The sequence below is a fragment of the Chiloscyllium plagiosum genome, chromosome 43 (genome assembly GCF_004010195.1).
Source record: "Chiloscyllium plagiosum isolate BGI_BamShark_2017 chromosome 43, ASM401019v2, whole genome shotgun sequence".
NCBI lineage: Eukaryota > Metazoa > Chordata > Chondrichthyes > Orectolobiformes > Hemiscylliidae > Chiloscyllium > Chiloscyllium plagiosum.
Window position 1 is genome coordinate 4,469,690 of NC_057752.1, and position 23,617 is coordinate 4,493,306.

General features: G+C 40.0%; 1 protein-coding gene across 3 annotated transcripts in view; it reads right to left on the minus strand.

The window, feature by feature from the left end:
• Positions 1-17,638, minus strand: part of eif4ba (eukaryotic translation initiation factor 4Ba) — a 38,985-nt gene extending 21,347 nt beyond the window's left edge. For 2 of the 3 annotated variants that reach the window (XM_043681818.1, XM_043681815.1), the window contains exons 1-6: positions 12,173-12,203; positions 5,966-6,103; positions 3,474-3,679; positions 3,185-3,301; positions 1,372-1,426; positions 823-957 (exon numbers count right to left, since the gene is read on the minus strand). In XM_043681818.1, coding sequence (XP_043537753.1) covers positions 823-957; positions 1,372-1,426; positions 3,185-3,301; positions 3,474-3,679; positions 5,966-6,103; positions 12,173-12,188 — 667 coding nt within the window. In that variant the 5' untranslated portion in view covers positions 12,189-12,203. Of the gene's footprint in view, positions 1-822; positions 958-1,371; positions 1,427-3,184; positions 3,302-3,473; positions 3,680-5,965; positions 6,104-12,172; positions 12,204-17,568 lie in introns of those variants that run through there. The other variant, XM_043681814.1, reaches the window with a different exon arrangement.
• Between the last annotated feature and the right edge of the window lie 5,979 nt (positions 17,639-23,617).

A 23,617-nucleotide genomic window follows, 5' to 3' on the forward strand; every position in this document is an offset into this window, starting at 1 on the left:
TCTCAACATCCAGCAGATTTTAAGTGACAGCAGAATCAAAAGGCTGAATTAATAACATTGCCAATTTGTTACCTTAGCTATACTTCATAATATTCTTTTATTTGGAAAAGGCTTTAAAATCCAAGAACATCATACACAAAGTTTGTGACTTGAAAGGACATCTATAAGCAGTAAATTAAAATTTTGATAACAATTAACTTCTGAAGTACAGTAAAGCCAAACTTCATCCAAGGGGGAGGGAAAGGTTATCCAGAACCAGAAGAGTATGCTATTTTTAGATTGGTTAGATTTTTGTTTTGTAAAATGTCTATATCCTTCAGCTATAGATCTTTTCCCCCATTGCCTTCTCACCTTCTTTGCAAACAGTATTTGCTGGTGCTGACAAAATAAAAAAGCACAAGTCAAGGTGAGTGATGTTAGAGGCTGCAAATGTATGAAAAGCTCCCAAGCCACAGTCAGGTAATGCTCCCTCACCTACACCCAGGTCCAAATCAGAATGTTTCTTTTGCACAAGTTTAATTTTCCACACTAGCCTTCAGTATACCTTTGGTGTGAAGCTGCATTGTGCATACGGGCTGACGCTTACCTGCAATTTCACTCACGACTCCACACAACAGGAGAGGGGGCGGGGTGATGGTGTCGAGATAGAGCGAGCTCGAGAGAGAAAGCAGAGCGAGCTCGAGAGAGAAAGCGAGTGAAAGAGGAGAAAAGGAAAGACGAGAGAGATCTAGCTCTTCTGATGCCCAACACTACAGGAGAAAGGACAGCACGCTAAACCATCGCCTTAACCTGTAAAGCCATTAAATAATCTTATGAACTCACTGTCCCCAAACGAATCTTCCATCCTTCTTAATGGATAATCATCGTTGCTATTACTTGATGGCCTAGCTCTCCAATCAGACTCCATCTCCGCATCACGAATTCTGTCTCGATCTCCTCCCCTGCCTGATTCTCTTTCTGAGTTCAAGCGGAAATAGAAACCACGGTGTTAAAATCAAACATCAAAAATTTCTCAGAACTGTATTTGTATTTACAATCTACATTCAGTGGTCCAGTGAGCCATGAAGTACACACATTTCTAGATCAGTCCTTTGTTAACTGGCCAAGATCAAGGGGAAAGTATAATATTACATAGCTAAGTTAGTTATCGATAAGAGTATTTGATACAAGAATGTTCAAAACTTGAACAGTTTGGTTATATCCAAATAACTATTTCAAAAGACTATTTAACTTGAAATTTACACACTGATCTGCTTTGAAGAAATATTGGTGAAAATAGAAGTTATAATCTCAATACTAGCTCCAACAATTTCTCTCATTGAATAGGAAACATTTCAGAGGGTCAATTACCTATTAAATCAGAAACTATACCTTTTTCCTGGGCTTGATCAGCGATATCCACCCTTATTCTTCGATTTTGCAACATCTAAGAACAAAAACATCATAGATAGAAAAGTTTCAACGTGGGTGCTAAAAACATTTCGGACTACTGTAAAGATTATTAACTGAAATTCCCCACAAACATGAATACTGCCAATAATTTTGCAAAACCCAAGAGTTATTTTGTTGAACCACAATCAACCACGTCTTAAGTTTGAGTCATACAAAGTCTAAACATGAGGTAACAAGACTCTAAAAAAGTTAACCAAATGCTAAGACACAACGAGGTGCTGTCTCTTTTTTTCCCCATCTTACACAAGAGAAAATCTTCTTCAACCCCATGGCATCTAGAGAAAGTAATGAGTTTCACTTAGACATTTGGACTCAATGTACCAAATCTTTAAGACCCAGCAGATCGTGAGAATTAGTTTGAATTAATTCTGGTTAGAGCAACACAAGGAACTAGGAGCAAACAAGTAGTGAAGCTGGATGGGTAGGGAAGGGAATGGAAAGAAAAGAAAAGGTGATAACAAAATAACAGGAGGAACCGATTTATGAAAACCCTGCAATTCCGCACTTGCTCCCAGGCCTTGAAGCACATTAAAAGAGGAAGTATTGAGGACTGTAATCAAGAGCAACACAATACTATCAAGCAGCAACTAGGCATAAAACCACTCAAGATAGAACAGGAGACTGGAAATTTTGGGGAATGGTGCATTCTTTCAACATGCTAGATCAAGGAACACAAAGAGAAAAGCTTGTGAAAATGGAAGAAAACCTGCAGAATCCGGTTCATGTGAGAATGAGTTATGGAAGAGCTTGAGGATTTATGCTGAAGACATTGATAAACGCCATCTCAGGATTACACTGATTTTTTAAAAATTGATTTATTGGATGTAAGCATTGCTGACTGGTTCAGCATTTATTGCCCATCTTTAATTGTCCAGGGGCAATTAAAAGTCAACCTCTGGGTCTAGAGTCACATGGAGGAGAAAGTGAGGCTGCAGATACTGGAGATCACAGTTGAGCATGGGGTGCTGGAAAAGCGCAGCAGCTAAGGCAGTATCCAAGGAGCAGGGGAATCAACGTTTCGGGCAAGAGCCCTTCATCAGAAGGACTAGAGTCACATGTAGGCCAGACCAGGTAAGGTAGCAGATTTATTTCCGAAATAAAAAAGGGTATTAAGGAACCAGATGGCATGGTACATATGCAGCTTTGTCTCATTGTCTGCTGATTCTTCACCCTCAGCTATTTTTCTTGGCAACTTTTAAACAGTGGTAGTTTGACACTCCCTTCCACTTTCAGGTGAGGAAGCAAGTCCCAGGGCCACATCAACCTGAAAGGGGATTTAAACCCATGCTATTAGGGATATTCTGAACCACATCCAACTAGCTGTCCAACTAACTGAGCTAACTTGCTCCCACATCATTGGTTACATACACCAGTCAGTCAAAAAAAAAATGACTGAAACTGGCAGTCGAAACAAAGCTGAAGGTTTACAAATGACACCAAGATACAAAAACAGAAGAACTTTTATTGGCATGATCTATAAATCTATGACAAGCTGGAAAAAGACATTTGATACTGAACTTGGGCACAATGAGAGCACTGTGTGTTTCGGAATAGTCTCAACTCAAAAAACAGAAACAGAAAACATGGAAGGTAATTTCTGGAAAATTACAGTCAGAACTTGTTGATATCATTGTCCAGGTTTAGTAAAAACTATTGACCTTTAAAATACTACGAAGTGATATTTTAGCCTAGAGAATTACATATATAAATAGGCTGAATACATTTACTATACCTCTTCATTGAGACTCAAAGCATTCATGAGTGATTCCACATCGTCAAACTCGGCATAACCAAATCCCTTCAATCTGTCCTGATTGGTGGACTCTCTCGGCAAACGCACTGCACTGATCTTTGGGAAGCCAAAAATAAAAAGCAAAAAGTGATATGTCTCACGCATGACAAGTTACAGTTTACCCTGGACAAAATTTCTTTCAACAAATACCAAGTTTATTTCTTCCTCCCTTTTCCCTTGCTGCAATGGATTTGACAGGGTAAATGGAATACTCTGCTCATTTACTTACATTCATTCCATGGAAGAACTTTCTGATGGAGTCCTCAGACACATCATAAGGCAAATTGCCCAGAAAAGCGGTGTAGGGAGGCTGCTTTGGAATACGGTTCATATCAACATCTGGTGCTCGAGCAGCACGAGGTGCTGTTGGTAGCAATGCCCGGTTAATAGCAGGCTTATAAATATCCTCTTCAATTCCAGGCCAGGCAGTGGAAACTATCAAAATAAAATACAATGAAAACATTGATTAAACACATAGAAGGTTATTTTAAAAAATAAAAATGATGCCCTTTGAAGTGGCGTGAACACTGTAGATCTTATTTCTTTGATGTAAAGTGCATGCATGTGGTTATTAAACAAGAAAGGACCATAATATGCCATTAAAATTCACTGTGGTGAATAACCAGGTAGGCTCATTAAAGACAAAATGGATTTTTAACTACATTGAATTTTTAACTTGCAACCTTTACGGCCAGCAGCAGCAGCAGAGGAGTTTAAAGCCTAATCACAAAAGGTTGGCTTTCAAAAGCAAAGCCACAGCTCAGAGTGCAGACAGGCTGATCGTGGTAACCTTCACAAGGTGCCAATTTTTAAACACCTGATTTTGTTTTGTGAAAAGTGGGTGTTAAATGGCTGTATAATTCACATTGCATGCCTAGTACCAGAAGCTCTTATTAAAGATTAACTAACGGTTAATATTGACAAAGGAGTGCTCACTTCTTGTTTCAATATAGCTTTAAAGCACCATGAATGATAAAAAATTGACTTTACATGAATGACGAGTGATCCAGGCAATTTGCCAGTCATTCAGCCAAACTCTGTTCAGAGTAAAAGCACCTAATTCTTTGACCTGGTATGTTAAGCCCTTGGACACAGTTCAATTTTGGATTTTAAACATGTGCCCTCTTTAGGGTTACTTTTTCTTTACTGGTTGTTTTTCCCTTCTCCACCCTCCTTGCTTAAAGCCTGATACATCTCTGAATCTTCTTAGCTTTGACAGAAGTTTATTGATTTGAAAATGTTATCTATTTCTCTCTCCACAGGTGCTCTCAGACCAGATGAATATGTACTTTCTGTTAATTTCAAAAAAGTTCCATGTTGTGCCAAGTAGCAGAGAAGCCAGGCCAGTTTGATGCCACGTTTCACAGTATAAGTGAGTTTATATTAAAGTGTCAACAAAGCGACCAGGTAGCATCTATACTACCGGGTGCAACAAGAACAACAGTGGTGAGATTTAGCATTTCATATTGCATACTGTTCATTTATGTATTTTGTTTCAACAAACCAGCTGTTGATTCAGAATCTGAATATTGGCCAATAGAGCAATCAGCACAACTTTCAAGAATGGGGGAAGTCATGTGGCACAGAACTTTACAGTTTCCCATGTAAAAATCACAGGTCTCACATTAGTAACACTGCAGAAAAAATAGTTGGATAGAGATGAAGATCTGCTTACCAGAGTAGTTAGGAGATACTAAAGCAGAGAAATCATTTACTATTAAATATCACACTTACACTACATTATACAAACAAGTTGCCAAAAAAATGGGAACAGTATCCAAACATCAGCAATTTCAGCAGAGGGGAGGAAAAAAAAACAAGCAGCATCCTAGGCCCAACCATCTTCAGTTCCTTCAAGGACCTTCCTTCCATAAGGTCAAAAGTAAGGATATTCACTAATGATTGCAGCACACAGTTCTACTTGCAACCTCTCAGATACTGATGCAGTTTATATACTTGTATGCAGTAGTATCTGAACAACACAGGTTGGGCTCATAAAAATGGTAAATGTGCCAGGAAATGACCATCTCCAACAAGACAGAGTCTAACCATCTTCCTTTGATGTTCAAAGACATTACCACTGCTGAATATCCCACCATCAATATCCTGGGAATTTATCACTTACTAGAAACCAAAAACTGGATCAGCCATGCAAACAGACTACATTAGCAAGCCTGAGGCTAGGAACTGTGCAGAGTAACTCCCCTCCTACTGCCCCAAAGCCTGTCTACTCTTTACATGGCAGGAGTGTGATGGAATAGTCCTCACTTGCTCAGATTAGCGCAGCCCCAACAATTAAACTCATCACCTTCCAGGTGAAAGCGAACTTTTTGATTCACACCTTATCCAACACAACACTGGCATAACATGCATCATTTACAAGATGCACAGGGTCTTCTCAACAGCACTTCCTAAACCTGTGACTTAACATGTAGGAGGACAGCAGAGACTTCATTATTTCCAAGTTCCCTTTCAAGTCTGACACCACCCTGACTTGAAACTATCTTGCTCATTCTTCACTGTCAGTGGGTCTAAACTCCACACCAACAACATTGTGCACGTACCTACACAGACGGTTATAAATGAGCAATAAATGCTCATCTTGCTAGTGATGCTCATATCCCATGAAAGAATAAAACTGTTGTTACATGCATTTTTCCACTCAACTGCTGAATGTCACATATTATAATAGTTAGAAATTAAATTTGGTGATCCTCTTACCTTCGCTGTCCAAGTCATCGGTCTCATCTGCCCAGCTGACAGGCTTTGAGGGAATGAAGAATTGGGTCGACCCTCCACCATCCTCTGCCAGAAAGTCAGTCAGGGTAAGAGTCTTTCCCTTTTTCTGCTTCTTCTTCCCTGTACATTAGGAGTTGCAATGGTTAATGTTTTAAAGAACTCAGTTGCAACATTAATGCACTATAAAGACTGCTTATTTGTCAAAACAGAGACTAATTTGATATTCTGATGGAACCTTCTCTCCCCATGTTGCACTGTTCCACTCCCCATACTGCTGATTAGCTGTATGCAAAAGACTATTCTTTAGTTCTAGGGCAAGGACAAAAATATAAACTCAATCCCAAAGGGCTGCTGCCTAGATTATTTACTAAACAGATACTTGCTTGAAAACTGTTTTCCTCTGGCAATTAGGTTACCTTATCAACCAGACAAGTATTGAGAGGACTGCAGTACCTCAAATTGAAATGAGAGAGAGAAAAAGGCACAAATAGGGTTACCTTCACAAACAGAACAGTAAATTTAAAAAGCCTCTTGACAAACCGTACTTAATTATGAAGCATGGTTAGAGAGACAAAGACAGACCTGTAGGATTACAGAATTGCAAGAAGGTTTAGAGTCAAGTATGAAAATGTCTATCACACTTGAACTACAGATGAAAGCCCTGCAGGGATAATAAACTAGTCATTTTTTAAACCTACAGGAATTTCCACAGCATATTCCAGAAATCAATTAATTTTTGAATGACCACAGTTTGTTACAGCAACGAGAGAGAGAGAGAGAGAGAGAGAGAGAGAGAGAGAGAGAATTATGATGCATATTGTATCTGATGCTTAATGTCCCTCTCCATACAAAACAGTATTTTCTATAACTTAGTGTGAATTACATGAGACCCATGTAAAAACAATGCGTGCTTTACTCAGTGTTTTCAATGGCGTGCACTGCATACTCCTGATCCTAATTTTATACTTCCCAAAAATATATTTCATATCATTACTACCTCTTGCCAGGAGCTGATAAAAATTAGGAAAATCTTGTAAGTAACAATTTTGTCAAGGAAGAGAAGTTCACAGCCATAGAAAAATCCAGAAAAATGCACAAGTAAACAGAGATAAGAATTATTATGCCCTCTTTCCACTCATTGGACTGAAGAAATCAAGAATCACTCTTCCACCCACTACATCTTTGTTAGAAAAAACTTATTTGTTTCTGCATTAACCACAGGTTTAAAACAGGCTTCTTAAGTTCAAAGGCAAAAGATCCCAGTCAGAGAGATGAAGTGTAACCTGGGGATGGTATAAAAAGTGAACCCACAGCGGCCCTAGTTTCCCTCCTTGTTCATTTTCTACAAACAGATGCATGTTGTACAAGTACATTATTTTTCCCTCCTTCAATTCCAAACTTACCAGTAGACTAGTAGTAACTTGCTCAAGTGACATGTTGTAGTGACAAACGTGGCAGCACCAGGTTGACTCTGGGGCAGTTTTGGCTTCTTGACTAGAGGCTGTCACACGGAACACTCTTCCAAAACTACATTCCATAGCAGGAAGAGAGAAATTTCAAGGCAATGTTTCTGAAAACCCCTTTTAAAAAGTAATTTAATTATTCCCCAAGGTAAGCAAATTTCAGCCTATGCCTCCTGTGCAGTCTGTACACAATGGCCAACGTCCACCATAATTTAGAATGGATCAAATAAGGAGATAGAATTGAGCAATCAAGACTTTTGTTTAAAAATGGAAGGTAGGATCAGAAGAACAAACAACTATGCCCAAATTAGTTCTACCACAAAATCAGCCCAAGGTGCATATGTAGTGTTTATAGCTAGGGTGGATAGACAACACACCAAAAACTATTCTGACTAAAGACATCTTTGTCCTAAAATGCAATTCTGATAAAAATTAAATACTTTTAAAGAATAACGAGTTTAAAAATGACAAACCAATGCTACAACTTTTTAAAATTGAACTGATAGTGCAATTCATTTCCCTCCTCTCATGCTGTAGAACATTGCTTGCACTGATTAGATGCAAATTATTAAAAGAACTTCACAGTCAAAAGCTTAACGTTTGAGGCTCCAGGTGTATTTCTTTCTCAAGCTTTGATTTAAAAAAAGATTTCTCTGGTCAGTAACAGTAAAACACCAGTGCATATTTGCTTTACAGTGGTCACAAGCAACACCACTGAATTGCTGTTTAAGCAGCATGTTTTCCAAAACAAAAGCCAAAAAAGTGTTGCTACATGAGTGCAACTGCTAATCTTTTGAAATGTGTTTCACCAGAAGCTCAAGGTATTTCCTTCACAATATAGGCTTTGCATAAAGTATTGTCAAAATCTGAAGAACACTGCCCCAAAGAATTCATTTTCTAAAAGCAATTGGACATACTTGAAGAAAATGAAAATGCAGTGCGCTGGGAAAAATCTGGCAGGTGGAGCTAAATCAGACAGCTTGTTCAAAGAGCTGGAACAGACCTGAGCTAAAAGGCTGCCTTCAGTACTGCAAGATTCTAAAATTCTACTGCAGCCTGATAGGCCTTAAATCAGCCCTGCTAATGTTGGATTATTTGATTCAATATCCAGTTATACTTCTGTTGAATACCCTGGAATGTTGTGCCTTTCACACAAGACAATCTAAATATGTTAAAGGCTCACAAAGGTTATAGTACGGCAATATGGCTGTCAGTGCATTTTTAATTAAAGCACTCAAAAGATACATGTCCAAACTGCTCAGCTGAAGCAAATGAGACCGTGTGCGCTTGTGGAATCTCAACAAAACAAAGCAGATTTGGAAGCCTGTGAGAAACGTGTCAAGACACTGAGTTCTTCAAATGGTTTGAAACTAGCCACAAAATCTCTTTATTGCATTAGTAATTTATTTTCCTCTAACTTGTGCAACATAGCTTCAAGTTCCAATCATCAATAACTTGGGATTTTATTTAAAAGATCAAAATTTCTCCATAATGGTTAAACTAAGAAACAGCACTGGATCGTGATCTTTTGCTGTTGAATGAGGCATCATGAAGTGTGAAAGCAATCAGTACAGTGAGGATCTGACATGACGGTCCTGGGCCTACTGGATTATGAACACCAAGCAGCTAAAGGTGCAGTTGTTCTGCCCAAAATGTTCTTTAACTTTAGAAAACATGCTTGGCAGCAAGTATAATGTGTTGACTGACTGGGGTGTTTGAATTTTGGGAAAAACCAAAAAGATCACACAGTCGTGCTCGACTGGGGAGAGAAAACTCATTCAGCTTTCCATCAGCAAGGAAATACAGAGAGCTTGGATGAAATCTTAGTGTTCATTAACTGTCATGCGTTATGTTCGATGCCTATTCTGAAGCACTGTTTTCCTGAGTTGGGAGGACCATGATTCCACCTTCATTTAAGTTACTTACTTGGTGAATTAAACTCATTCTATTTTAAAAGCTGCATTGTATGCAGAACTCACAAACTGCAGCCTTTGGTCGATGAATATCATTTCATGTTATTTGAAATGCTCAGTACAAAATTAATACTATCTTACTTGCCTGCGATGTCTGAGAGTACACACAATATTTTTACAATTACTTTAATGGCACAGATGTTCATATTCATACATATTGATCTATATAACACGTGAACTTTAATTATGTTCTGAATGTTACCTTGCTTTATTGCAGGATTTGTTTTTGCTGGGGTCACATTGGAAAATAGCTTGGGAACCACTAAGCTCCACTGTGATACATTATATATTAGAGCTATCTTTTATTAATGCATCACCTGTCAATTGATATTACTGCAGTGTAGAGAATATGATGTTACAGATATTCAGCATTACAACTTTATTGACTGCCTTCTGATTTTGGAGGTGCTCCTGCAGAAGTGGCTACCCTGACAGTTCCCCAATTTTATACTACCCTCATACTCTTCTGTTGCTTGAAACTATCGAAATCCAATGTTAATAAGCACAATCTCAAGATTTCTACTGAGTACTCATGACTTAAAATGGTCTGCTACAATCAGAAATGCATGATAAAAGACTGCTGAAAAATGTTATTTGTTGGAAAATCAAAATTCACAAAGTTGAGACTCGATTTGTGTTAACATTTTTCCAAATATAAAATATACACAATTCTATGTGTAACATGATCCTAATTGTGAAAGCAGATCAGGAAAAACACACACATCTATTGGAAATCAGAAATAAAACTCATTTTCAATTTTGAATCTTGCAGCACAAGGCCATCGATCCCTCTGCCAAAATATCCTTATGAAAAAAAAATTTATGCTAGGAATAAATTTAACTAACTGTAGTTTAGTTTGCTAAACATACACAAGGCTGTCTAAAACAGTTTATAACAATTAATAGCCATTGATACATAGAGGTCAAACGTTTCAATTTGTTGTAGGAATGCAGAATTTCAGTGTAGCATCAGTGCACCAGAATCAGAATCATCTGGATTCAATAGTCTCTACACAACGACTTACCCTAATTTTCATCAATTCCCTCTAAGATGCAAGTTTTTAAAAGAAAAAATGCAATTCTACGGATTTTTGCTGCATCAAATATAATCATAAAATATACACAAACATGTTATACCAACTCACTTCATGAATAAATTACAAAACCGCATCTACTTCAGCCATAGAGGACATTTTCTGATGTGTTTTATAGACCATATTGTATAACTTTCAAAGAAAGCATTTTTAAAAAAAAGACAATGCAACACACGATAGAGATAGCATCTTTCCCCAACACACTCTCAAATTAACAGATTAAATAACGATCAGTTCTGCCTATGGCATTTTGTTCAGCATCGTTGATTTTTTAAAAAAAAAGTTGCTCAGAAATGCTTAAAATAAACACAGTAAGGCCCCAGGTATTTTGCATGCTTTTGACACTTACCATATGAAGATTATATTTTTGGTGGAATTGAAGATATTCACAACTAATTTAAGTATGCAAAAAACATTTTTAAGAATAAAACTCAGAAAATATACAACAGGTTAACTTTTAGCAATGACGTGCATTAATACATTACCTTTAATGTACAAAAAGCTGCTCAGACTTCACAGATACGTAACCAGACACAAATAATGTCTAGTCATAGGAGTTGACAAAAGTCTAGATCAGTTTCAAGGAGTTGTCTTAAAAGGAGGAGCGAGAGATGGATGTTATTTTAAAGAATGGGGCTTACTGATACCTGAAGACATGACCACAAAAACTGAGTAATAGAGGTGCGTGGGAGAGGTGGTTGTTGGGTGCAGGCAACTACATAAATAGGGAAGGGACAGGCCATATGGGACTTTAAACAAAGAAAAAAAATTAAATTTAAAGCTGTTGGTGGGGTAACAGCATATTTAGATCAAAGACAATGGTGATGACGGAGCAAGACTTGAACAGCAGAATTTGGGGTGAGCTAAAGTTTACAGTAGATGAATGTTAATGGCCAGCCAGGTGAGTACTGGAACAATGGAGTATGGATGTGAAAATGCTTGGATGAGGTTTTCAGCAAATGAAATGATGCAGGGGCAGAGATTAACAACAACATGGAACTAGAGTTGACAGTCTTTGTGGTGAAGGGGATATAGGATTGAAAACTTTGTTACCATTTTTGACCTTGAACTATGTTATTCAGACAGACAATAACCAGAGAGGAAGATGATATTGATGTTTAAGACGACAATGGAAATGTAGGTATGCCAGTGCTTAGAGGATCAAGTATGGCTCGCCCAATAGAATGGACAACCATATTGAAAAATTCACAATGATCATGGTCACAGAGACATCAAGTGACTTCGGTTACAGACTTTACCATGCTTTAGCAGAATGGAATATCTAAGAGATATTACGCTACAAATCCACTCTATTATGTTAGTCCATTGTGCACTAAATATAAAAGGTTGAGTAAAAGAAATGACAAAAGAATGAGTATGCTCTCTGGTGCACTGCTGTGGAAATTCCTATTGTTGAACTAAAAGTTGACTTAAATCCAGTCAAATTTCAGAAACATGAATCCATGGAGCAAAACTGATAATGGACTGTATAAAACAAGGCTTACTATCATTTTGTCTGTGGAGGACAATGGAAAGATTTTGCTGGAGGTCTCATTTAAGCATAATCTCGTTATTACATAAAAGTGTAATCTATTGAACTGTCACAATAATATAAACTGTTACCAAGAGATAGAACAAACATCAGTGTTTTATACCTACCACTAATTACAAGCATTCTTGGAAAAATACATTGCATAGAACTCCCTGATCCGATGTCACTGAGTTCCTATTCCATTCATCTGATAAATGGGCAGTATTCACTCATATCAATGTGGCAGAGCCTTTGAGAGATAACAGTGGAGAACTACATATGTCTACAACTAGATTAGATCCAACAGTTTTCACTTATAAAGCCAAACCAACAGGAGGTAACTGATAGGCTATTAATACAGTATTTTGGATTCCCAGAAGTAGGACTTGCTTCCTCATTTAATTTTTTAGGTGAGCATTTACATGACGGCAGATTAAATACCAATCTAAGAGTCTCAAATGTTATGAAGTACAAAATTCTTCAATATTCAAAATGGGCTTCTACGTGCTAGAATTCCAAAGAGATGACAGTTTAGAAGGTCAGAATTTGGGAACATAACTGTTCTGAACAGAGATCAATAGAATAAATTCTGTGTACACCACTGGAACTTCGTCTGTAGCATTCTGAGAAATCAATATCACTCGCCCATATACATCCAGGAATGAAGTGCAAGTGAAATGTCAGTGTTGTGTCCTAGGAATTACATCATTAGTTTAGAATTCTAACAAGAATTACAGCACAAAAACAGGCCAATCGTCCTAACCAGTCGTCATCCACATTTTTGTTCCACACAAACAATTCCATAAATGACATTTATCTATTGTTAGCATACTAACTCTTCAACTCCTTTTCCTTCACCTACCTATTCAATTCATCTCGAAATGTTGACAGTTATGGTGTTACCACAATTCTTGGAAGCGAACAACAGTCTCTCAACTTTCTGTCTTCATTCTGACTCTTAAATTAACCTTGCATTTCCAACCCTTATTCTTGACTCAAGGACTGAAAATTTATTGCTGCTTTCTCTCATAATTGTAAACACTTAATTATATTACCTATTAACTGTAGTTGTGCAGACATTTTCATGAGTGGTGTGTCTGGAAAATGACCACGGGAATACATGTGAATATTAAAAATTTGAGACTTCCGTATGTTTGACCAGCAATACTTACAAAATGCCCATTGTAAATGCACCTGATAGTTTTAATTTTGAACCTAGGTGGTGTTATAAGTCAAAAGTAGTGTTTAAGAATAAACCATGGCTGCTTCTTTAGATGCACTTACCAACCTGCAAGTATGTTTGTAAGACAGGATATCATCCCAAGCTGCTTCACAGGAGCAAAATCAGACAAAATTTAACACCAAGCAGAAGGAGGAGATATTAGGATAGGCCTAAAAGGTGGATAGACTTTCGCAAGTTTCTTAAATGAAGAAAAGGGTACAGGCAAAGAACTTTAAGGAGGGAACCTCTAAGCTTAGGTTGGTGAAGGCATGTACATCAACAGTAGTATAAGGATGCACAAGAGATGAGTTAGTGGAAGGCAAAGTTCTTCAAGGGAAATATATTAAGAAGCAGTCACAGCAATAGATGTGGGTTAAGAGTAGAACAATGAATTGGGTCGGGGTGGGGTGGTTGCAATGTGATTCAACTGTGAAGGAGTGAATATTTTGGCAGAGGCTGAAGGTAATACCTTTGGTCTACTAAAGTGGAGGAAACTAAAATATATAGAACAAGCAATCGAATACAATGGAGAAGTTGAGACAGACACAGAATCCCGAAAGTGTGGAACCAGGCCCTTCAGCCCAACAAGTCCACACTGACTCTCCGAAGAATAGTCCACCCAGACCCAATCCCCTACTGCTCTACGTTTACCCCAGACTAATACACTTAACCAACGTATCCCTGAACACGATGGGCAATTTACCTAACCTGCACACCTTTGGATGGTGAGAGGAAACCGGAGCACCTGGAGGAAACCCACGCAGACACAGGGAGGACGCATAAACTCCACACATACAGTTGCCCGAGGCAGAAATCGAACCCAGGTCCCTGGTGCTGAGAGGCAACAGTGCTAACCACTGAGCCACCCCGGTCTCACAAACTTGACTGAGGGTTTTTGAAGTAACAAAGAGGATTGATGAGAGCAGAGCAGTGGATATGATCTATATGGACTTCAATGTGACAAGGTTCCTCATGGTAGGCTGGTTAGCAAGGTTATATATACACAAAATACACAGTGAACTCGCTCAAAGGTAGAAGACCTATGGTGGTGGTGGAGGCCTGCTTTTCAGACTGGAGGCCTGTGACCAGTGGTGTGCAACAAAGATCAATGCGGGGTACACTGCTTTTTGTCATTTATATAAACGACTTGGATATGAACATAGGAGCTATAGTTAGTAAGTTTGCAGATGACATTAAAATTGGAGGCGTAGTGGACAGTGAATAAGATTACCCTTACAGCACCATGGGATCTTGATCAGATGGGTCAATGGACTGAGGAGTGGTAGAAGAAGTATAATTTAGATAAATGTGACATGCTGCATTTTGAAAAGGCAAAGTAGGGCAGGACTTATACACTTAATGGTAAGGTCCTGGGAAGTGTTGCTAAACAAAGAGAACTTTGGAGTGCAGTTCATAGTTCCTTGAAAGCAGAGTTGCAGGCAGATAGGATAGCGAAGGCAGAATTTGGTGCCTTTATTGGTCAGTGCACTGAGTACAGGAGTTGGGAGGTCATGTTGTGGCTTTACAGGATATTGGTGAGGCCACTTTGGAGTATTGCGTGCAATTGTGGTCTCCCTCCTATAAGAAAGATGTTGTGAAACTTGAAAGGATTCAGAAAAGATTTACGAGGATGTTGCCAGAGTTAGAGGGTTTGAGCCATAGGGAGAGGTTGAATAGGAGGGTGAGACTATTTTCCCTGGCGTGTTGGAGGCTGGGGGGGGGGGGGGGGGGGGGGGTTTATAGAGGTTTATAAAATCATGAGAGACAGAGTAAACGGACAAGATATTTTCCCCGGGGTAAAATAGCACAAAACTAGAGGGCATAGGTTGAAGGTGAGGTGGAAAGATTTAAAAGAGATGCAAGGGCAACTTTTTCCATGCAGAGGGTGGTGAGTGTATGGATTGAGCTGCCAGAGTAAGTGGTGAAGGCTGGTACAGCTACAACATTTGAAAGGCATCTGGGAATGGGTACGTGAATCAGAAGGCTTGCGAGGAATTTGGGACAAATGCTGGCAAACTGGACTAGATTTACACAGGATGTTTGGTCAGATTGGACAAGTTGGACCGAAGGGTCTATTTACATGCTGTATATCTCTCTCACTCTAAGTGTGAAACCTGACATTACACCTTCAATGATGTTGCTGAGGGGCAGCACGTAGCTTTTGAAATAGGTGGTGGCCATGGACATAAGCTTAGGAGACGCCAAAGCTAACAGCGAGGTAGCAGGAAACAAAAGCAACACAGAAGCTTCTCTGGCTACAACTGAATGGCTAAGAAGAACAATGGCAACAAGAGTAGTGCATTCAATTCCATTAGTTCACACTGCCAGATAGACAATGGTTAGTTTGAATCAGAACCCCATCTACCCTCCTTGTTTCTGTGATTCTTAACACCTTACCTAACAAAAATATATCAATTGTAGCATTGCTGTTTTCCAATTTAGATTTTCACTACCTTTTTTGTGAAGAATGCTTTCAGACTTCACTCCTGGAGAACCTAGTCCTTGTTTTGGACTCTCCCACAAGAGACAATAGTTTCTTTCTATCCACCTGATAAAGTCACTAATTATAACACATTATTTAGATCATCTTTTAATCTTCTGTAAATCTTGGCCTTATAATTTAAATAATTTTAGTCCCAACACCATTCAGGTTTGAATACATACCCATTTTCTCTACTCCCTTGTCTAATTCCTCTCCAAGCCTATCAAATACAGCAAAGATGTTTGTGAAAGATGAGGAAGAACAGTCAGCAAAGTCACAGGATGCCTTTGGTTAAAGGCATCCTGTGATCTGACATGAGGCGTGATAATGGCAGATTTGAAGGAAATGGCAGATTTGAAGGAAAAAGGAGTAGTGCACAAACAGAGAAAAGTTGGGGTGTAAATAGTTTAGGAGCAATAGGGTCCAGAGAGTAAGAGCTGGATCTTTAACCCTCCTCTACCATTTAATTAGATGATAGCAGATTTGTATACCCAACTCCCAGCCTTTGGTGACTGCGTAAAGTTTGCATGTTCTCCCCGTGTCTGTGTTGGTTTCCCCCTACAATCCAAAGACGTGCGGGTTAGGTAGATTGGCCAAGCCTGTAGTTTTCAGGGCAGGGTAGCTAGGTGGATTAGCCATGGTAAATGTGGGGTTACAAGATATGGTGGTCTTTGAATGGTTAGTGCAGTCTCGATGGGCCGAATGGCCTCCTTCCACACTGTAGGGGTTCTATGAATATTTAAAAATAAATTAATTCGAATTTTGAAAGCACCACATATCCCATCTTTCAAAGTTGCTCCGGGAAAAGAATTCCAGTTGTGGACGAGAGAAAAATCTGATTCCCCAAATGGCCTAGTTCTAATTTTAAGATGACCATATCCCTTCATCCTCGATCCCCAGAAGGAATCATTTCTCTGTACCTATTTTACTGAATCCTTTTAACACCTTAAATATCTTAAACTACCCCTCAAGGAATTACAAGTCACCTTACTCTCCTGATCTAACCCTTTAAACTTGCTTCAATTCTTTGCCACTTAAATTTAGGAGTGAAAATGGGGGTGGCAGAGCATGCCAGGAGAATGACAGCTAAAGGGAGAGAGCACAAGGATTTTTCTACTGGAAATGGGATAACATAGCTGGAGAGGAGACATATTTGAGCAGATCAGTAGTTGCGGAAGCATCCTGGCAAACAGGAGACCAAATTAGTCTTGATTTGATTGGAGGTAATGGGAACAGACTCCGTACGTAAGATGGTGGCTCCGAATCTGGGCAGGAAAGCTGATCGGGAAGTCAGTCGGAACCGACAGGTTTGCAAACCAAACAGTGTGATTCAAGTTTCGGCCTCCACAGAATTTAGAATGTGCAGATACCATTTTCGCGAAATGGGTGATTACAAATGATGCCGCAAGGACCCGCAGAAGTTCCAACACGCGTACGCAGCGTGACAGTTAGGACCACAGGGTAAAATACCGGTCCAAAGGGGGTGGCAGCATTTTTTGAGAAGCTGAAGTTGATTGCATATGGCCTGACCCGTCCGGTGCGCGCATGCGCACCGCGCCTGGAGCCGCCAAGTTGCAGCAGAGGCCGAAGCCCCGAGTTACCGCTCGCTCATTCGCACACGTACCGCAACCCATAAGGCAGCCGTTCGCCTCGCTTTTATTTGTCCTCGCCACGCCGCAGGCCTCCCAACCGCCCAACACGACATCCCTTCACCCCGCTTTCCAAAGCAAACGAATGGAGGGGGATGGGGGGGTGAAGCCACAAGTTGAACGCATTTCGTCCCTTTTTCTTGGCCCCGCGCGACACCCGCAGCTACTCACCTGAAGACGCCATATTGGAGAATGACCACTGACAGAACCCGGATGTCGGCGTCACGTGATGCCTAAACTTCTTGGCAGTTGGAAGGTAAATCTTGTGGTTCGCGATTGTTTCGTTTAAATAAAGCGCAGGCGGTCATTTTTTTTATTGTTTTTTTTGAAAACATGCTGCAAAATGACCGTTTAATATAAGAACACTTTAGAATCTGAAAAGAATAGAAGCACACTGAGTTGTTTGTGGATAAACAAAAATCTCGTCAGCATTTCCAGGTTTTTAAAATAATCTGGCTTTTCAGCACCAACAGAAAGTTAATTTTTGTTCACATTTCAGTTAGGAGGAGAAAGTGAGGTCTGCAGATGCTGGAGATCAGAGCTGAAAATGTGTTGCTGGAAAAGCGCAGCAGGTCAGGCAGCATTCAAGGAAAAGGAGGATCGACATTTCGGGCATAAGCCCTTCTTCAGGAATCAGAAGGGCTTATGCCAGAAACGTCGATTCTCCTGTTCCTTGGATGCTGCCTGACCTGCTGCGCTGTTCCAGCAACACATTTTCAGCACATTTCAGTTAGTCAGTTTACATATGAGAAATAGTCTGTCAATCTATAGATCTACGACTTAATACCAAGTTTTCCTTTGCCACAAATCCCAACTACTTAGGTTTCCTCCCATTGGTAATGCCACCCATTAACTGGTACAACCATCTCTTGTGATTCTTCCACTGTTCATTGTGAAACGTAACCAACATCCCTGAGAAGTTGAAATTTCCTTCAGTTAAAAGCACTGGCAAGACTGAAACCTTGGCCTTTGTGTCCCTTCATCCTTTGAGGAGATGGGCAGGATGTTAAAAGTCTAAGAGTTATAATTAATAAGGTTTTAACTTTAAAATTAGAGTCAAAGAGAGAAGTCAGGATACACTTCTTCACTCAAAGAAGTGTGGAACTTTCTCCCAAAAAGAATAATGGATACAACCTCAAATCTTTTGAGTCCACGATCGATAGATCTTTGCTGTATTCCAAAAGGAAAAACCAGTAAAGCTTGCAAACATCTTGCTGTTTTTATTCCTGGTTTCTTCTATCGGCAGTAATCTGATGTGTGTAGGATGCTAACACACCAGGCATTTTCCTTTTTCTTCCTTAATTACCACAGGACACCCCCAATATATAGAAACATAGATGATAGGTACAGGAGGAGGCCATTCAGCCATTTGAGCCTGTTCTGCCATTCGTCACGATTGTGGCTGATCGTCCAACTCAATAGTCTAATCCTGCTTTCTCCCCATAATATTTGATTCCATTCACCTCAAGTGCTGTATCTAGCTGCCTCTTGAACACATTCAATGTTTTGGCATCAACTACTTCCTGTGATAAGGAATTGCACAGGCTCTTTGGGTGAAGAAATGTCTCCTCGTCTCTGTTCTAAATGGTCTACCCTGAATCCTCAAACTGTGACCTCTGGTTCTGGACACACCCGCTATCTGGAACATCTATCCTGTGTAGTCCTGTTTGAATTTTGTAAGTCTCTGAGATTCCCCTTCATTTGTCTGAACGTCAGCAAAAGCAATCCTAACCTAGTCAATCTCTCCTCATACATCAGTCCCACCATCCCTGGAATCAGCCTGATAAACCTTCACTGCACTCCCTTGAGAGCAAGAGCATCCTTCCTCAGAGAAGGAGAACAAAACTGCATACAATATTCTAGGTGTGGCCTCATCAAGGCCCTGTATAGCTGCAACATTTTTCACATTCTAAGATGAAGAGCCACGCAAGTCACCCTGCACGCAGCACTGTGGTTAAGTTGAGGGTGCTGATTCTGTATCACTATGTCCTCAAATTGGGGAAATTAAAAAACCCAGCAAAACTGGGATATAATGCGCTGGTCATACTGCAGTTCCATTTCAAGTATTCAAATTAAATCGGACCAGTAGTCATCATTCCCAAGTTTAATTTGATTTTTATCTTCTATCCAGCAGTTTAAAAATCTGTTTTATGGGCAGCACAGGGGTTAGCACTGCTGCCTCACAGTGCCAGAGACCCGGGTTCAATTCCCGCCTCAGGCGACTGTGTGTGGAGTTTACACATTCTCCCTGTGCCTGTGTGGGTTTCCTCCGGGTACTCCGGTTTCCTCCCATAATCCAAAATGTGCAGGTTAGGTGAATTGGCCATGCTAAATTGCCCGTAGTGTTAGGTGAAGGGGTAAATGTAGGGGAATGGGTCTGGGTGGGTTACGCTTCAGCGGGTCGGTGTGGACTTGTTGGGCCGAAGGGCCTGTTTCCACACTGTAAGTAATCTAATCTAATCTAATCTTTCCTTCAGTGTCGAGTTGCTACTGTTGGATCTACTGCATCTACCATCCCTATCTAGTCTGGGCCGACATGTGACTCTAGTTCCACAGCAATGAAAGATTTGTAGAAGAGGATGAGTTGATCTGTTCATTGATGGTGAGCCAGTGTAGACCAGCAAGGACATTCAGATGTGGAGTTTGGGTGATTCGGAATTTATTGTAGTTAAGTGGCGATTAGAGGATGTGAAATAATTAAGTCTATTGTTGGAGGCATGAATATGGGAGTGGAGTAGGGTACATAGGTTAGCAATGTTGTGGGCTTGGAAATAAATGATCTTGATAATGCATAAGATATGGGGTTTAAGCTCAGCTGTGGATCAAACAGAAAGCCAAGGATTTGACATTACACAGAAGTTACAGCATTAAACAGCCATTTGGCTCAACTGGTTACTATTGCTTTTTATGTTCCACAAAAGCCTCATGCAGTCAACATATCCTTCTGTTGGTTTCTTTCTCATGTATTTCTCCTTAAGTATGTCAATGCTATTCACCCCTTGTGATAGGAAGCTCCACATTCTAACTACTCTCTGGATAAAGCAGTTCCTCCTGAATTCCCTGTTGGATTTATTGGTGACTATTTTATTTATGGCCATTATTTTGGACTCCTTAATAAATGAAAATATCTTCTCTGTCTATTCTATCAAGTCCTTCTAAAAACTCCCAGAGCAAGGAACCCCAAGCCTTTGTTTTTGATATTCAGTTGGACAAAATTATGGCTCATCTGTAATCTAGGTAAGAACTGACAAAAATACGTGTATCTAATTGATACTTTTCAGATTTAACTGAATTTATTCAGATTTTTCTAGTCATTTTCCAGTTGGTTTTGTCTTTCTAACACTCAGTCTGTGGCTCACAAACAGTCCGCTACTATTTAGTGTGTTAAGCACACTCTTAGAATCCATCAAATTGCATAACCAAACTGCAAAGTGAATGAATCACCTCACTTGCAGAAACATTAACAATAAAATTTGTAATAAACAAGCATGATAATATGTCTTAATACAGTAGACTAATGCCAGTCATGCTATTGTTATGGCTCCAGTTGGAGAGATCAAAGGGAACATTCTATGCAACTGTACTGGTTACACCCATTCTCATTGTACTAAGAGGCTACTATTCACCTGAAAAATATGGTTTATGAAAAGTGAGACAGCATATATCACAATGTCATTATATTCTGCTGTAGCTGACTCCTTAATTGCAGTGAATGTCAGCTCTTAGGAAGTGGAATGTGTTTGTCGTGTAACCTGAAGTAATAATTACTGAAAGCTCCCAACTAATGTTCTTGACATGGCCCTTGTATCAACTTGAATGAAGAGATTGCAGACTGGAATTTTCTCTTTAAATTAGCGTCCTCGTGAGGTGCCTTTGTAACATGCCAAACTATAAACCTGTGGTCAGAGCAGGCTTTCACTCAATAACTTAGCTCTCCTAGTCATGGGGTCATAGAGATGTACAGCACGGAAACAGACCCTTCGGTCCAACCCGTCCATGCCGACCAGATATCCCAACCCAATCTAGTCCCACCTGCCAGCACCCGGCCCATATCTCTCTCAACCCTTCCTATTCATGTACCCATCCAGATGCCTTTTAAATGTTGTAATTGTACCAGCCTCCACCATTTCCTCTGGCAGCTCATTCCATACATGTACCACCCTGTGTGTGAAAATGTTGCCCCTTAGGTCTTTCTATATCTTTCCCCTCTCATCCTAAACCTATGCCCTCTCGTTCTGGACTCCCCGACCCCAGGGAAAAGCCCTTGTCTATTTATCCTATCCATGCCCCTCATGATTTTGTAAACCTCTATAAGGTCACCCCTCAGCCTCCGACACTCCAGGGAAAACAGCCTCAGCCTGTTCAGCCTCTCCCTATAGCTCAGATCCTCCAACCCTGGCAACATCCTTGTAAATCTTTTCTGAACCCTTTCAAGTTTTACAACATATAGCTGAGCATCTGACTGCATTTGGAACATCTAAAGAGGATTTTCATCATTTAGTATCCATAAACAATCTTTTAGTCGAAGATATTTATATTGGCTCCATCCCAAACAGATCAGAAAAATAGAAACAGGAGTAGACCTGGTGTTCAGCCATTTTGCTTATCCATCAAACTTATCCAGATCTCTTCATAATGTAATATCATGCATTGCCTCATTGTCAGAGGTGCCATTCTAGGGGGAAAAAAGTTAAACCAAGATCCTAGTCTACCCCAATACCGCAGGTGGTTTTTCTAACACATTTTAAAGGGGAGCCAAGCAGTTTTCCCAGGTATTCTGGTCATAAATCAAGGAAAACAGGTGAACTGGTCATTCAACTATTTATAGAATCATGCTGTGCACAAAATGGCTGTTATGTTCATCACCCATAACAATATTTATCCTATAGTCCAACCATGGGGGAGGGGAGTGTGTTCTTCTAAGTAAACCTTTGGTGTCGTCCCCTTCTTCAAATCCCTTATTTGCCACTGATGTCTCTCAAATGCTTTAGCCTTGAAATGACTTGATGAGATTAGTGTACAAACATACAATGGGTCAAATTGTGCAAAAGCGAGGCATCTTGCTTGCACGGTCTGCTATTTAGACACTTTCCTGCACATTTCAGCTCAATTACAATTACGATTTCCAGCATAATATGTTGGAAGTATGACCTAAACATAACATGGTGAGGGCATCGGGAACCTTCTTGAAAAATGGGATTAGCTGTCTGAACCAATGACATTTAAGCATTCAACACATAACACAGGAATAATGGGAAAGGACGATACATTGGGTTGAAATCAGGTTCAGAAGGCGAAACAAACAAAATGGGAACTCAGTAGAACACTGCCACTCTGTGTTAAGTTGACGTTATTGCACTTCTCTTCTTTGAGAAATTCCCTGGTTGGTTGGTACTCTGTAACCATAAAGTGTACATAAAATCTTTTTGTTAGGCGTTTCCGTGTTGCTGAGGATGCTTCAGGCCAGTCCACATCCAACAGCCTACTTTGAAAGCTCTGCTCACATTTCGATAGCTGTGACAAATTGCACCTCAGCTACTGAGACATTCCACAACTAAACACACATCATGAGAAATAACCAATGCGCCCTATCTCCCAATGTCAATGGGTTCTTGAAAGAATTCCAGAATCTGAATCCAGATCAAACCTTCATCAAAATATTTCCTCTTGGGCCATATCCTACATGTGTACCAAGTTTCCTTTGAGATTGGAGCGTCGGAAGCTGAGGGGTGACCTTAGAGGTTTATAAAATCATGAGGGGCATAAACTAGAGGGCATAGGTTTAGGGTGAGAGGGGAAAGATTTAAAAGGGACCTGAGGGTCAACTTTTTTCACATCGAGGGTTGTGCGTGAATGGAAGGAGCTGCCAGAGGAAGTGGTGGAGGCTGGTACAATGACAATATTTAAAAGGCATCTGAATGGGTATATGAATAGGAAGGGTTTAGAGGGATATAGGCCAAGTCCTGGCAAATGGGTCTACATTAGGTTAGGGTATCTGGTCAGCATGGACAAATTGGACCGAAGGGTCTGTTTTTGTGCTGTACATCTCTATGACTCAAAGATCTGGATATTCATTACTCCATGAACTTGCTGGTTGATTTGCACATTAACAGCATTACCCATCCCTTTGACTGTCCAACTGTGATTCTGTCTGTCTGTCTGTCTCTCTCTGGCCTCCAGATCTCCACCTATTGTTTACTCCTCCCCCATCTTCCCAATC